Source organism: Oncorhynchus mykiss, chromosome 8 (genome assembly GCF_057628025.1).
Source record: "Oncorhynchus mykiss isolate SJ-2025 chromosome 8, ASM5762802v1, whole genome shotgun sequence".
Classification (NCBI taxonomy): Eukaryota; Metazoa; Chordata; class Actinopteri; order Salmoniformes; family Salmonidae; genus Oncorhynchus; species Oncorhynchus mykiss.
The window spans coordinates 21,056,109-21,072,606 of NC_143029.1; the positions used below are offsets into that span (position 1 = coordinate 21,056,109).

The 16,498-nt window shown below is 41.0% G+C and overlaps 2 protein-coding genes across 2 annotated transcripts; one reads left to right on the forward strand and one right to left on the reverse strand.

Annotated features, from left to right (window-relative positions):
- Positions 1-2,950: 2,950 nt before the first annotated feature.
- Positions 2,951-9,853, forward strand: LOC110529573 (serine incorporator 1). The gene is made up of 10 exons (XM_021611912.3): positions 2,951-3,805; positions 5,065-5,226; positions 5,340-5,533; positions 5,690-5,769; positions 7,226-7,363; positions 7,518-7,687; positions 7,834-7,924; positions 8,027-8,171; positions 8,311-8,535; positions 8,934-9,853. The coding sequence occupies exons 1-10, from the start codon at positions 3,767-3,769 to the stop codon at positions 9,070-9,072; spliced, it is 1,383 nt and encodes a 460-aa protein (XP_021467587.1). The 5' UTR covers positions 2,951-3,766; the 3' UTR covers positions 9,073-9,853.
- On the reverse strand, positions 9,823-16,259 carry LOC100136070 (heat shock factor 2). The gene is given in 12 exon segments (NM_001124377.1): positions 9,823-10,209; positions 10,267-10,624; positions 10,933-11,044; positions 11,219-11,473; positions 11,563-11,675; positions 11,956-12,037; positions 12,128-12,186; positions 12,305-12,380; positions 12,486-12,610; positions 15,260-15,387; positions 15,476-15,584; positions 16,053-16,259. Coding segments are annotated over 12 exon segments (1,536 nt in total). The 5' UTR covers positions 16,146-16,259; the 3' UTR covers positions 9,823-10,183.
- Positions 16,260-16,498: the final 239 nt, after the last annotated feature.

Genomic DNA, 16,498 nt, shown 5'->3' on the forward strand with positions numbered 1-16,498 from the left:
TTGGCAATGACAGAGGTCAAACGTTTTCTGTAAGTCTTCACAAGGTTTTCACACACTTGCTGGTATTTTGGCCCATTCCTCCATGCAGCTCTCCTCTAGAGCAGTGATGTTTTGGGGCTGTTGCTGGGCAAACTTATTTCTTTCATCACATTCCCAGTGGGTCAGTAGTTTGAATGTACCGGTCATACAATGAGAGAGACAGGCCTATTTCAGTCATTGCAAAGTCTAATGGATTAAGGTATCCTAACAAATGAATGCTTGAATTCATTTCTTGTGTAGTGGTTAATCTATTTGTAGAATATGCCTATGCATCACTGAACACTAGGTGATGTGTCACCTCCACAATTGCTCTCTTCCCAGAAATAAAATGAGCAATGAGGTTTTCTGGAAACATACTCAATTATGAAATGTAACACTGAATCCTAGACCAGACAGCCAAAGAGAAAATGAATTTTCCATGGTATAATTGTGATATTAAATATGCATGTATGCATGGGAGGACAGGGAACATATGCACCCCTTTTCAGCTGAAGAAAACACAGACTAACTAAACTGGGACAAAGCCACTGCAATGTTGGAGCTAGAAACATTAGCATTTCACTGCAGCTGCAGTAACATCTGCAAAATATGTGTATGAGACAAATCAAATTTAAATTTGATAAACAGCACAATTTTGTGTTGTGAACCATGTTACGGCTTTCCTCCTGGGAAGGAAAGGTGGACCAAAATGCAGTGTGGTTATAGTTAGTTTTTTAATAGGAAAACTCAACATGAACATAATACAAAACAATAAACGTGGCAAAACTGAAACAGCCCTATCTGGTGCAACAAACACAAAGACAGGAAACAACCACCCACAAAACCCAACACAAAACAGGCTACCTAAATATGGTTCCCAATCAGAGACAATGACTAACACCTGCCTCTGATTGAGAACCATATCAGGCCCAAACACAGAAACCGACAAACTAGACATCCAACATAGAATCAGACTCAGATCACACCCTGACCAAACAAAACATAGAAACATACAAAGCAGGGTGTGACACATGTAATGATGCAAATCCATTTCAAGAGTCTCAAATTGTTGGGGTCTCTTGTGATGGTGAGAAAAGTGTTATGCATGAATTTCCCCTAGACTTTCCTATTCTACTAAATCATTAGTGACAGGCTATAGTCAGAGTTTCTTTGCTATAGTAGCTTGGAGAGGTAAAACGAACTGCCTCAATACATGATGACCCTTGATAGAATTAGGCTACGGTGTCCCTAATCTTTCCCGATTCCCATTAATGCAATTAGTTTTATGAGTACTGTCTGAACAAGGAGTCACTGACTCTTACTGTACAGAGTAGGCCTATGTAAGGCTTTCATCCAAACCAAACAGGGTAAAGAATAGGGTCATGCTCAGTGAGGAAAGGCTAAATTATCACCTGAGCATGGTATCTGGAAAACTGATGCCCATGTGAAACCCACAAGCCAAGGCTCGTGCGAGGCTACTTCTGAAACTCAAAGCACTCATGGATGACTTCCTAATTCTCCATATCCAGAATATGTGTTTATCCAAAATAGCCTAAAGGTGATAGAGCTACCAAATATCTGATCTAACATCATGGTTGATTTGTCGACTGTGAACTTTAACAGTAGCCCTTCGCTCACTGAAAAAGCCATGCAGGAATGATACTTATTTCCCACACATTCTCTTTTTCACTATCTGCAGCATTTGTGCTCAGGGGGTATTTACATGTTCAATGTGACTCAATTATTAAAATTAGAAAAAAGCTAAGAAGTAAGTCAATTCAACGTGATAGGAAAATGCAATTAGGACAAGTTATTTTCTTAAATCAAATCAAATTTTATTTGTCACATACACATGGTTAGAAGATGTTAATGCGAGTGTAGCGAAATGCTTGTGCTTCTAGTTCCGACTGTGCAATAATATCTAACAAGTAATCTAACCTAACAATTTCACAACAACTACCTTATACACACAAATTTAAAGGAATGAATAAGAATATGTACATAAAAATATATGAATGATCGATGGCCGAACGGCATAGGCAAGATGCAGTAGATGGTATAGAGTACAGTATATACATATGAGATGAGTAATGTAGGGTATGTAAACATTATATAAAGTCGCATTGTTTAAAGTGGCTAGTGATACATTTATTACATACATTTTTTCATTATTAAAGTGGCTAGAGATGAGTCAGTGTGTTGGCAGCAGACACTCAATGTTAGTGGTGGCTGTTTAACAGTCTGATGACCTTGAGATAGAAGCTGTTTTTCAGTCTCTCCGTCCCCGCTTTGATGCACCTGTTCTGACCTCGCCTTCTGGATGATAGCGGGGTGAACAGGCAGTGGCTCGGGTGGTTGATGACCTTTTTGGCCTTCCTGTGACATCGGGTGGTGTAGGTGTCCTGGGCGGAGCAGTTGCCGTACCAGGCAGTGACACAGCCCGACAGGATGCTCTCGATTGTGCATCTGTAAAAGTTTGAGTGTTTTTGGTGACGAGCTGAATTTCTTCAGCCTCCTGAGGTTGAAGAGGCGCTGCAGCACCATCTTCACCACGCTGTCTGCGTGGGTGGACCATTACCTGGACCAGGTACTTAAAACTTTCCACCTTCTCCACTACTGCTCCCCCTGCTGTTTCCTGAAGTCCATGATCATCTCCTTTGTTTTGTTGACATTGAGTGTGAGGTTATTTTCCTGACACCACATTCCTCCCTGTAGGCCGTCTCGTCGTTGTTGGTAATCAAGCCTACCACTGTAGTGTCGTCTGTAAACTTGATGATTGAGTTGAATGCGTGCACGGCCACGCAGTCATGGGTGAACAGGGAGTACAGAAGAGGGCTCCAGTGTTGAGGATCAGCGGGGTGGAGATGTTTTTACCTACCCTCACCACCTGGGGGCGGCCCGTCAGGAAGTCCAGGACCCAGTCGCACAGGGCGGGGTCGAGACCCAGGGTCTCGAGCTTAATGACGAGTTTGGAGGGTACTATGGTGTTAAATGCTGAGCTGCAGTCGATGAACAGCATTCTTACATAGGTATTCCTCTTGTCCAGCTGGGTTAGGGCAGTGTGATTGCGATTGCGTTGTCTGTGGACCTATTGGTGCAGTAGGAAAAAAAGTAGTGTGTAGTAGGGAGTTCCATAGATCTGAGAAGTGTGCTGGAGCAGTGAATGGTAGCGGAAGATGGGTACAGGGTGAGGGATATTGAGAGGATTCCTGTGGATAGGCAGAGCCCAAGAGAGAGAGCGATGGGAAGAATTTGTGTTTCAGTAAGGTGTGATTTTTGGTATTCATAGCCATGGATGTCAATTATACTGTAGAAATGGATCAGAAGTCACAGAAAATAGAGGTTGTGGTGGCTGCCGCAGAGAAGTACTTTGGATTGCAAGGATTTTTTGCAGAACAGTTGCATGGGGTGTTGAGTGGTCGAGTTCTATCCTCTCAGACCTTCGGTCTGGGGTAGGATTAGATAGGGTTAAATAGTGGAATGGGGTGTTTTTTTAAGAGGGTTAATAGTTGGCAGGGCACTTTTAATTTTCTCAAATTTTGTGTCATTTAATGTGGGTACATAATTTAATGTAGGTACAGTAGGCCGTGAAATGCCTCACACACCAGTACAGTAGATGGCGGTATATGCACCTTCAATTGGATGCGATCCACGAACCAAATCCTAAGAAGAAGCGCGATTGTATTGTAAACAGACGAAAAGCATCCATCTTTTACAGCACAGAGAAGTCTTATTTCGGCAAAACATCATGGGGGCCGTTCTCGGACTGTGTTCCATGGCGAGTTGGGTAAGCCTTCGTTTTTATGATAATTAAAATAAGTCGACATCACTCAGATCCACTCTTTTTTTTAAATGGACCGAATCAAATATTTATTCAGACGACAGTTTCGCTAGCGACAGTAATCCTAAAGTAATTGTAGCTGTTTTAGCGTCAATGCACAACAACAAAGCCAGGGTGGTTCCCTGTTCAGTATGGCTTGGTGCATTGCCTTTTAATCAAATACATTGGCCCCGGGTAATCTTTCTAAAACATGACCACAATTTTAGCTAGCTAACGTTGGATGGTTAAAATCGTCATGTCATTGATAAACACTTGTCATATGCAGGATTTGACAGTTCGATCCCCGAACTGGTTTGCTTTTCTTGCTCTCTATACGTTTACATTTTAAATTCTACAGCAATGTATGCCTACTTGAGACCTAGCTAGATAGCCACTTTGTTATTGATAGTGCCTATATGTTCAAGAGTATTTTAATGACCCACATTTCACAATGCACTGGTGGCCTAACTGGAGACGTCATAGTTAACGTTAGCGGTTATCTAGCTAGGTCTCAAGTAGGCCTACATTGCTGTAGAATTGAAAATGTAAACGTACAGAGAGCAAGCAAAGCAAACCAGTTCGGGGAGCGAACTGTCAACCTGCATATGACGATTGTTTATCAATAACATGATGATAATTTTAACCAGCTAGCTACTGCCCGGTACTTGGAAATATTGCAACACCGTGGCTAGGCATCAAAACAGAATCAAATGTCAGATAACCGTTAACTGTGACGTCTCCAGTTAGGCCACCAGTGCATTGTGAAATGTGGGTCATTAAAATACTTTAGAATTTAACGGTACTCAGTTCAGTTAGGCAAATGTCTGGTATTGTTTCCTATTTAGTTTAACTAATAATATTCCTGAAACTATTTAAGCTAAAAGTGTACCGTTAACAGCCTGGTCTCTCCTCCACATTGGTATCAACTTGATTAGGTTTGTCACATGCCGTTGCCAGATCTCTATTCTTAGCAGAGATTTGGTTTCCAACGCAGTTAGCAACTTGGGAAAACAAGTGTGTTGGTGTTATGTCAACCCTACGTAGATGTATTAACTTTTATCAATGAATGAAAACCCTATTGACTTTGTACTTAGGCTATATTCTAACTGTAAAATCATTCAGCGGTGGGCAGATATATTATTTTGTCAGCATCAGTTCTATACTTGTATGACTTAGCTAATTGGTTTTAATCATATTTAACCCCATTCCCTTGTCTTGCCTTGTAGATCCCCTGCCTGTGTGGCACTGCCCCCTGTCTGCTGTGCAAATGCTGCCCCAGTGGGAATAACTCCACTGTCACCCGACTCATCTATGCCTTCTTCCTCCTGTTGGGTGTGGGCATCGCATGCATTATGCTCATGCCAGGGATGGAAGAGCAGCTCAAGAAGGTACCAAACTATGTGTTTTATGTATTTGATATACAACATTTACAGTTAAGACAACTCATTCTACACATTTTTGTTTGGCCTGACTAGTTACTTGTGCATCTTGGCTCTTGCAGATTCCAGGATTCTGTGATGGGGGAATGGGTACATCAATTCCAGGTGTGGAGGGTCATGTCAACTGTGATGTCTTGGTTGGCTACAAGGCTGTGTACCGTATCTGCTTCGGCATGGCAATGTTCTTCCTGCTCTTCTCCCTCCTCATGGTCAAAGTCAAGAGTAGCCAGGATCCCAGAGCTACTATACACAATGGGTAAATGGCACTGTGTCCTCTTCATATATGGGTAATGACAATATCAGTAAGCATTATATACTGCAATGCAGGAAGAGAAATAAGGAACAAGGGTATCCATAAGTATATTTAAGTTCAAACAGGGGGATCAGTTAAAATACTTATGCTTTCTTTTAGGTTTTGGTTCTTCAAGTTTGCTTCTGCGACTGCCATTACCATTGGTGCATTCTTCATTCCAGAGGGTCCCTTCACAACTGGTAATGGCCCTTTTCATACAAATAATGTTTTTCTGTCTCATAGAAATATACAGTACCAGTCAAAAGTTTGGACACACCTACTCATTCAAGGATTTCTTTATTTGTATTATTCTACATTGTAGAATAATAGTGAAGACATCAAAACTATGAAATAAATCGAATGCAAAAATATATTTTAGATTCTTCAAAGTAGCCAACCTTTGTCTTGATAACAGCTTGGCATGCTCTCAACAAGCTTCATCTGGAATGCTTTTCCAATAGTTTTGAAGGAGTTCCCACATATGCTGAGCACTTGTTGGCTGCTTTTCCTTCACTCTTCATCCCAAACCATCTCAATTGAGTTGAGGTTGGGTGATTGTGGAGGCCAGGTCATCTGATGCAGCACTCATCAATCTCTTTCTTTGTTAAATAGACCTTACACACCCTGGAGGTGTGTTGCGTCATTGTCCTGTTGAAAAACAAATGATAGTCCCAATAAGCGCAAACCAGATGGGATGGCGTATCGCTGCAGAATGCTGGTTAAGTCTGCCTTGAATTCAAAATAAATCACACCGTGTCACCAGCAAAGCACCATCACACCACCTCCATGCTTCACGGTGGGAACCACGCATCCAGAGATCATCCGTTCACCTACTCTCTGTCTCACAAAGACACGGAGGTTGGAACCAAAAATCTTACATTTGGGCTCAGATTTCCACCGGTCTAATGTCCATTGCTCGTGTTTCTTGGCCCAAGCAAGTCTCTTCTTATTATTGGTGCCCTTTAGTAGTGGTTTCTTTGCAGTAATTTGACCACGAAGGCCTGATTCATGCAGTCTCCTTTGAACAGTTGATGTTAAGATGTGTCTGTTACTTGAACTCTGTGAAGCATTTATTTGGGCTGCAATTTCTGAGGCTGATAACTCTAATGAACTTGTTCTGTGCAGCAAAGGTAACTCTGGGTCTTCCTTTCCTGTGGCGGTCCTGATAAGAGCCAGTTTCATCATAGCGCTTTATGGTTTTTGCAATTGCACTTGAAGAAACTTTAAAAGTTCTTGACATTTTCCACATTGACGGACCTTCATGTGTTAAGGTCGTTTCTGTCGTTTCTCTTTGCTTATTTGAGCTGTTCTTGCCATAATATGGACTAACAAATAGGCCTTCCTTGTCACAACACAACTAATTGGCTCAAACGTATTAACAAGGAAATAAATTCCACAAATGTACTTTTAACAAGGCACACCTGTTAATTGAAATGCATTCCAGGTGACTAACTCATGAAGCTGGTTGAGAGTGCCAAGAATGTGCAAAGCTGCCATCAAAGCAAAAGGTGGCTACTTTGAAGAATATCAAGTAGAAAAAAGTAAAAATAAAGAAAAACCCTTGAATGAGTAGGTGTCCAAACATTTGACTGGTACTGAAAGTGTAGCTAATAATACTCACTTAGCCTGCAGCTAGTTCACACTTCTCTCCCTTAGTTTGGTTCTACATAGGAATGGCTGGAGCTTTTTGCTTCATCCTGATCCAGCTGGTCCTGCTGATAGACTTTGCCCACTCCTGGAATGAGTCCTGGGTGGAGAAGATGGAGGAGGGCAACTCTCGCTGCTGGTATGCAGGTATGGTAATCAACAGGAGCTTCTCTTTAAGAATACCTTGTGAAAATGCACTGGTGACAGGTTGAGTTAAAGCAACCCTCTGTGTCTACACTTTTTAACTCCCCGTGTCCCCATTGTTCAGAAATAACCAGTAAGTCTAATTTCTCCCGTGCAGCTCTGCTGTCTGCTACAACCATCAACTACATCCTGTCCCTGGTGTCTCTGATCATGTTTTACGTCTACTACACCCACACTGACGGCTGCACTGAGAACAAGGCCTTCATCACTGTCAACATGCTGCTGTGTGTCGGAGCCTCGGTCATGTCCGTCCTGCCCAAGATTCAGGTAAGGAAGTGCATTGGACCAGCATGTCACCTGTTGTACCCCAGAAACCTTAGTCTCTGGACCTTCATCTTGTATAATAAACATGTAATTATAATATGTTCTGACACATTTACATCTTAGTGTTATCTCACCCATTTTCTCAACAGGAGTCCCAGCCAAGGTCTGGGTTGCTGCAGTCTTCCATTGTGACTCTGTACACCATGTATCTCACCTGGTCTGCCATGACCAACGAGCCAGGTGAGAAGTTTAATGATCAAATGTCTCCGATACACCAATAAATGGCTAACTCTTCATCAAGACAAGCACTCGAGTAAATGTGTTTGTCTTTGCCATCCACAGACAGGAAATGCAACCCAAGCTTGCTGGGTATCATTGGCCTCAACAACACCACCCCAGCTGGTAAGGACCACCCTGTTGTTCAGTGGTGGGATGCCCAGGGTATTGTGGGGCTGGTCCTGTTCCTGATGTGTGTTCTGTACTCAAGGTAAGGAAACAAGTCCGACCCAAACAACAATGTCTGCAGTTTTCTCTTCGAAGAAACTGCTAATGCTATTTTACCAGTTACCAGCTTTGCGCAGTTGCTATTGCCCCGACAATAACATGTTATCCATTCATTCCTATAGCATCCGCAACTCCTCCAACACCCAGGTGAACAAACTGACTCTGACCAGTGACGAGTCTTCTCTGATTGAGGATGGCCACCACCCTGAGAACTTTGACGTGGAAGATGGTGAGAACCGGGCCGTGGACAACGAGAAGGAAGGAGTCACCTACAGCTACTCCTTCTTCCACTTCATGCTCTTCCTGGCCTCCCTCTACATCATGATGACCCTCACCAACTGGTACAGGTGTGTATCCTCACTCTCCTGGATTATTTGGTCTGGTAGGATGATAACTAGGCAACAGTAATGAGTCTGTAGCCTTACACTGAACCCAAAACGCCATTGTGCGCTACCGTGCATACATTTATAGCTAGTAAACAAATCTGTGGTGGTAGTCAGTCGTTTTTAACTCTAATGCAATTGATTGGTTAAGTATTACATGGACATGTATTTGGGTTGACATCCATACAAGCATTATACTCCAATTTTTACCTCAACAGTGTGAAATGCACACAAACAGTAGCCTAAATGAGATCTTTCCCTCACACATTTTCATGGCAATTCCATTGTTTTGGTCAAGTTTGATTGACCTCTTTTGCATCTATCGCTTGTGAGTTTGACTTGTCTGTTTTTGATTTTCTCAGCCCTGACTCCAACTATGAGACAATGACCAGCAAGTGGCCCTCGGTGTGGGTGAAGATCTCCTCCAGCTGGATCTGCATTGCCCTCTATGTGTGGACCCTAGCAGCCCCACTGGTCCTGGTCAACCGAGACTTCGACTGATGATCTAAAGAATGAGGGGGGCAATCATTTGCTCATGATCATTTTGAATATTCAACTCGTAAGGTGAACAAGCTCTGTAAATACTGTATGTGCATTCCCCACCCACCCTTTTTGTTAATACACTGCATGCATGCTATAGTATTGAATACATGGGTGTTTTATGTACCATGTTTTATCCTATTGAGTTGGGGTTGTAAAGGTAGCTGGTGCTTAGAGAGATGGTCAGTGAAAGGAGGACTCTTTGTCAACTGTAATTGACTCTGGATAAGCGACATTCAGAAAGAACCATTGATTTGTTACAAAATGGGCAAGACTGCTTGATGTTTGATAATATGCTACACTTTGCTTTAAGTTATGCATATGTAGCAATGAAGTGCAGGGTTTCAGATATTAGCTCATTGTTGTAATCCTAGGTTCATTTCCATCAGTGATGTACCAGTGGCATATTATAGGCTAATCTACCATCATGCTTTGCTGTGCTTTCCTTTTCAGAACATCCTCCCAAATTGCAAAACTGAAACTACAGCTTTCCCTTTTGTGATCATGCACATCTTGTTGTAGGTCAGATATTAGTCCTTCAGTTTTGTGTACCTTGTTACTTATGATTCACACTGGAGTTATCTTAATGTAAAATACTGATGTTCAGTGGATAAATTATTTTGTAGATGCTTTAACATACTAGAAATGTGTATTCAGTATTTCCAGCAGACTGACAATTGTTTGTGTTTTGACATGTATTAAAGTGCATTGTAACCCACCTTTTAATAAACTTTAAGGCAAAGCATGCATTTTCTTGAATATACCTTCACCTACAGAACAAAGCATTCAGAATGTAATGATGCTTTTGCTGTTCTTTTAATGTCATTGTCACTTAAGCTTCGCAATCTATGAATCTTAACATAAACATTGATACAGACTACAGTACTTGAAATGATCAACATTGGGATTTTACTAAGGAAACAGGCACTTCTGTTTTTGTTCATTAAAGATGAATGTGATCCTTAACATATCAAGAATACATAGTGAAACCTAAACCAACAATTGCAGCCTCATCTTAATCGGGGTTTACGTACAGCTGTTAGTAGATTATTCCACTAAATGACGGAATGTCTTACTTCTGAACAGGAAATAGATCATTTTAACAAGTATCTACAAAAGGTCCAATCCTTTTTCTGCTCCTTGGTTAACCTTGTTAAATCTCCAGCTGCGTCGAGTCAGTGGTGTCACCTTCTGGGTTGAGTTCACACAGGTAGAAGAGCGTTGACTCGCTGGCCTCTGCCTCAGTCAGGGGCTCCAGGCGGATCAGAGAGCTTCGTGGAGGCTCCTCGTCTGGCTCCAGCAGGTCTGTGGGGACCTCAGTGTTGTGCTGCAGCAGGCTGTCTCCCAGTTCTGTGGCTGTGCTGCTGTCTGCCTCTGTGGCCAAAGGGGTGCAGCCATCCAGGAAGGCCAGCAGAGGGCAGGATGTGTACTGGACCAGCTGGTTGTCTGCTGAGAAACTAGACTTGTCTCCTTTGGATAGCAGCCCTGCATTTTCTTTGGGACCACCACTCCCCTAAAGAGTGAAATGAATGAGTATTCAGAAACACACATAAAATTCAGACAAACTTGGGGTATAATCATCATGTCAATTCTGTGGCAAAAGGTTTCGCAACAGAAACCGTTTACTCCAAATGGGAAATGCAAATGAGTTTCTATTGGACAAATTCAGGTAGGTCCCTCCATGTTTCATTCCATTTGCTGTGGTTCTTAAACAGTTTCTGTAACAAATACATCCCGGATATTGAATTGAGTGGGTTAACCAGGTTATTCTCTACAAGTGCAAAACTGTAGCATTTGTATGGAAATGTAATTGACATAAACCTCTGTGGCCTCTAAAATATCTGGATCAATGCTGAACTGCTTCCCGTACACCATAGCCTGAAAGTCTTCCAAACTGCAGTCAATGCTGTCCAAGTAGTCCATCAGCTCAACCCTGTTAAAACATTTGGATGCCAATTAACTGTAAGACGAGACAATAATTCAATAGGCCTATATCCTTACAAATGAAAATATGCAACTCAGTAATATGGAACATAATGTGAGAAAGCCTTCTCAAGTTCTTCATGAACTACAGGCCACAAACGTAAAGCTAGTCAAGTCCACTTACTTGCCGAGGAGATTGATATTCTGAGAAATAGCTCCACTCTCATTGAGGATTGAGTCCATCATCTTCATTGGATCCTCCAGGCTCAACCCTGACTGTTTGTTGAGCTGCAAGGTGCTGCTTGTGGGAAGGCTATCATATGTGCTTATGGTGGTCTCTTCTGGTTCGATTACTAAAGAGTTGGTCTGTCCTATACTGTCAGCGCTGTCTGTCTGTGACACAGTATTGTTGTTGAAGACCTCAACTATTTCTACATCCCTAAGAATGAAGGACAGGAGAAAAGGCATGAGAATGGATGATGGCAGATGGAAATATACATGAAACAATTTTTTTTTATGTTGAATTACGATTGATCCAATGCTCTTGAGGGGCCCTCTGTGATCTCTGTGTCATCGTCAGTTACATCACAGATGACGACATCGTCAGTAAGATCAGCACTCTTCAAACCACTGACAGAGGGCTGGGAGAGAGTTCAAAATGTACATCTTTAGAATAGCTTACATTGAGAAAACAGACTTTTGAAGTAACAAACTCATAATATGGAAAAAATCTGCGCCGCCGCCAATGTCAAGTTTTGTTCTCACAATGCAGCATTTTCCTTGTCAGTGATCCTGCCTTAATATTGTAAAAAAAATTAAAGGATCTGTTTGCTAGCATCATTAGCGTCCTGACTGATTGGATGGACACCACCATGTACACCTTACATAGGGAGGTAAACCCATTCAGACCTCTACACATACTTTGTTGTGGTCCAGAGGAGGATCATCGTAGATTTCATGGATGTATTTAGGCTTCTTTCCATTGCTGTTCAGTAGAATAGGCCTGTAAAATGGAGATTCAGAAATGAATTAATAATGTTTAGTAATCGATGATGTCATTCAAAGGAAGAATTGCTATACTACGAAGCCTTACCTCTTGCGTTTTAAACTCATCCGGTTCTTCTGTACCAATGTGACGATGAATTGTATTAACTGCAATGAATAAAGATCATTATTTTCAAAGTTAGACAACTATTATACCCTAAAGGACAATTGTTAAGCATTTTTATTGTGAGCAAACTCATTCTTGGTGCAGAATGTTTTGCTGCACCTTCTTAATGATTTGCTGCTGTTGGGAGTGCTTCTGTCTCAGGTCTGATATTTCCCTCCATAGACCTTCATTATCTCTGTAAACAGAAATTCAAGCATGAGCATAGAACTCTCTCCAAACCAACACATCAATACTACTTTCTAACCTCCATTTGATAGCCAGGGCATGGTAGTGTGCTTACCTTTTCAGTGTGTTGAGTCTGGAATCAATGCTTTCTTGTTTTCCGTGAACATTCTGAACACTGGCCAAAATATTGGACAGGTCTTCCTGTCTGATCTTCGTATCATTTGGTCTTGCATTGGAAACCTGAAAAAAAATATGCCCTTATTCAGTTTGACGTACTTACTGATATAGGTGATTTATTTGTTTACCATTATATGTTTGTTTCCATGAGGTCTTACCTAGGGCTGTTGAGGTGACCGTATTACCAACACACCGGCGGTCACAAGTCGAGAAGGCAGTCAAATTCCACATTACCTTTTTAGTCACGGCAATTAGGCTTCTCTAAACTCTGATGCTGCTGCTAGTCATTAGTAGCCTACCAAACTTGCTAACTGCCGGGTACTCAGCATGCTATTGTCCCTCTAATCACTATAACATCAATGCAAATGTTTTCGAAAATCTAATCAAACACTTCATGAGAACCCATCAGCTCATTTGTTTAGACTATGCGGTAGAAAACAGAGTGATGGCCGCTAATAAAAAGAGGAGGATCCCATCAGCCTTCTATAGGCTTGCCCTACTATATTTTTTCTCAACTTCCCTAATATTAAGCACATTGCTTATATTTACAACAGGAGTAGAGCCTACCTGGCTGGCATGAAAATAAACCACAGGGAAAAGTCCTCCATTCGCTATTTAAGTGCATAGATTGCGTATTTTTCCCCACTGCCCCTGTTTCGATACAGGTGCATGATAATGGTCCATTCTAAATCAAAACAACTGTCACACATACAGTACCAGTCAAACGTTTGGACACACCTACTCATTCAAGGGTTCATCTTTATTTTTTACTATTTTCTACATTGAAGAATAATAGTGAAGACATCAAAACTATGGAATCATGTTGAACCAAAAAAAAGTGTTAAACAAAGCAAAATATATTTTATATATTTCAGATTCTTCAAAGTAGCCACCCTTTGCCTTGACAGGTTTGCGCCCTCTTGGCATTCTCTCAACTAGCTTCATGAGGTATTCACCTGGAGTGCAATTCAACTAACAGGTGTGCCTTAATAGTTCATTTGTGTCATTTCTTTCCTTCTTAATGTGTTTGAGCCAATCAGTTGTGTTGTGAAGATAGCCCTATTTTGTAAAAGACCAAGTCCATATTATGGAAAGAACAGCTCAAACAAGCAAAGAGAAATGACAGTCCATCATTTCTTTAAGGCATGAAGGTCAGTCAATATGGAACATTGAGAACTTTGAAAGTTTCTTCAAGTTCAGTCGCAAAAACCATCAAGCGCTATGATGAAACTGGCTCTCATGAGGACCGCCACAGGAACGGAAGACCCAGAGTTACCTCTGCTGCAGAGAATAAGTTCATTAAAGTTACCAGCCTCAGAAATTGCAACCCAAATAAATGCTTCACAGAGTTCAAGTAACAGACACATCAACAACTGTTCAGAGGAGACTGTGTGAATCAGGCCTTCATGGTCGAATTTCTGCAAAGAAACCACTACTAAAGGACACCAATAAGAAGAAGAAACTTGCTTGGGGCAAGAAACACAATCAATGGACATTAGACCTGTGGAAATTTGTCCTTTGGTCTGGAGTCTAAATTGGAGATTTTTGGTTTCAACTGCCATGTCTTCGTGAGACACGGTGGGGGTGAATGGATGATCTCTGCATGTGTATTTCCCACCTTGAGGCATGGAGGAAGAGGTGTTATGGTGTGGGGGTGCTTGGCTGGTGACTCTGTGATTTATATAGAATTCAAGCACACTTAACCGGTATGGCTACCACAGCATTCTGCAGCGATATAACAACGCATCTGGTTTGGGCTTAGTTGGCCTATTATTTGTTTTTCAACAGTACAATAACCCAACACACATCCAGGCTGTGTAAGGGCTATTTGACCAAGAAGGAGAGTGATGGAATACTGCATCAGATGACCTGGCATCCACAATCCCCCGACCTCAACCAAATTGAGATGGTTTGGGATGAGTCGGACCACAGAGCGAAGGAAAATGCATGTTCAGCATATGTGGGAATGCCTTCAAGACTTTTAGAAAAGCATTCCAGGTGAAGCTGGTTGAGAGAATGCCCAAAGTGTGAAAAGCTGTCATCAAGGCTAAGGTGTGGCTACTTGATGAATCTCAAATACAAAATATATTTAGATTTGTTTAACACCTTTTTGGTTACTACATATGTTATTTAATAGTTTTGATGTCATCATTATTATTCTACAATGTAGAAAATAGTACAAATAAAGAAAAACCCTTGAATGAGTAGGTGTTCTAAAACTTTTGACTGGTAGTGTAGGAGTACCTATTCCTTTGTTAACCGCTCAACACAGAATAGCCGCATGTGTGCACTCCCTCAAATCATTTGTAGAAAATATTTACATTTTATTCAGCTTTGTTCAATTGTATTCTTCATACTATAAAATAATGTGAAGGAATTATAGGTAAATCTTGTCTGCTAAATGAACTTGTGTAGCCCACAGCCATTTGGCATAGCCACATCTGGATCTAACATAAGGAAAACTCAGATTATGCTATTCTTTCCGTCTGAAATAGACTACATTTTCTTTGGACATGTCTAAAATAAATAATGGATTTATTGTGAAGGTGTAGGCTATATTACATGGATTTATTAGACTTTTTAAAATGGCTTGTAAGACTATGTGTGGAGATGTTAAATGTGTTTATGTTAATTAATGGTCAATTACCGTGAGACCGACAGTTATTTGCTTGACAATCAGCGGCTGACAAACCGCCACAGACTTAGTCTTACCTTTCTTTTGATGTTTTCCAGCAAGTCATCCTGACCATGTTTAAAGTAATGATGCTGAAATTCAACTGGTCCATCCCTCTCTTGCTTTACTATGCCTGTGTCGATGTGCATCACTTTGCGAAATCCATCTGCAAATTGACCACCCATTAGACAGCTGCACAAGAGGCATTCCACTAAAACAGCAGATCTGCTATGTTTATAGAAGCGCTTACTTACACATATTCAGCTGTCTGACAAAGCTGGCCATGTTGTTGTGCTTGAAGAACTTGGGAAGGATATCCTTGGAAAATCGCTGTTCATCCATGACAAGGAAACTGTTACCTTCCTAAATAAATATGTATATATTAGGAGACTAGAATGTCTACAACTACTTCCAATCAATTACATTTATGTGTGTTACATTTCAGGACCTAAATAGTGCATGGGTATTCTTGCTTAATTTTATCAAGGAATGCTTATTTATATGCTCTTTTGTTAGCTAGCCAATTTTATTGATATGCTATTGTAAGAAGCTAGCCAATTTTGTTGATATGCTATTGTAAGAAGCTAGCCAATTTACAAACAGATCATTCAAAATAACGTGCTAGCTTTAGTCAGCAGGGACAACAATAACAAAAGAGTATCAGTAACAAAACAAAACGATGCTTATTGAATCCTACTAATCGACACATGCATCTAGGACTAGGCAGACATAGCTACTATAACTGGCTAACTCGTTTCACACCATGCAGTCAAGTGCTAGCGCTACCTAGCTCTGCCAGGCTGGCACGCTCAGTGGGGGAATTTAATTTACCTGACTCCAACAAATAAATTCATTTGTGTCAGAATCTTCCACAAGAGTCCAAAGCTTGGTGAGAAAGGCTGGTACATTTGAATTTTGTTTCATTTTGCAAACTGAAGATGGAAAGATGCCTTTTGGTGATGAAAGAAGCAAGTCGCTGAGAAGAAGAAAACAAGCGTCCTAAGCATGCATACAACTTCCTGTTTGAAGAGCAGCAGCTGATTGGTTGAATGTTGACTTACATTACACATGTGTAACATGGAGAATAATGCATAGATCATTATACGTTTGCAAATTATTGCTGAAATGTTTTGTTTTTCTGTGACATGCATTAAAGTAACTGACCAGATTTCTATTAAATATGACCTTTAATAAATTGCAATATGAGTTAAATCGTTTTCCTTCCAAAAAAAGGTAATTAAGTATTGGTGAAATGTTGTAGTTTTTCTGACATGATT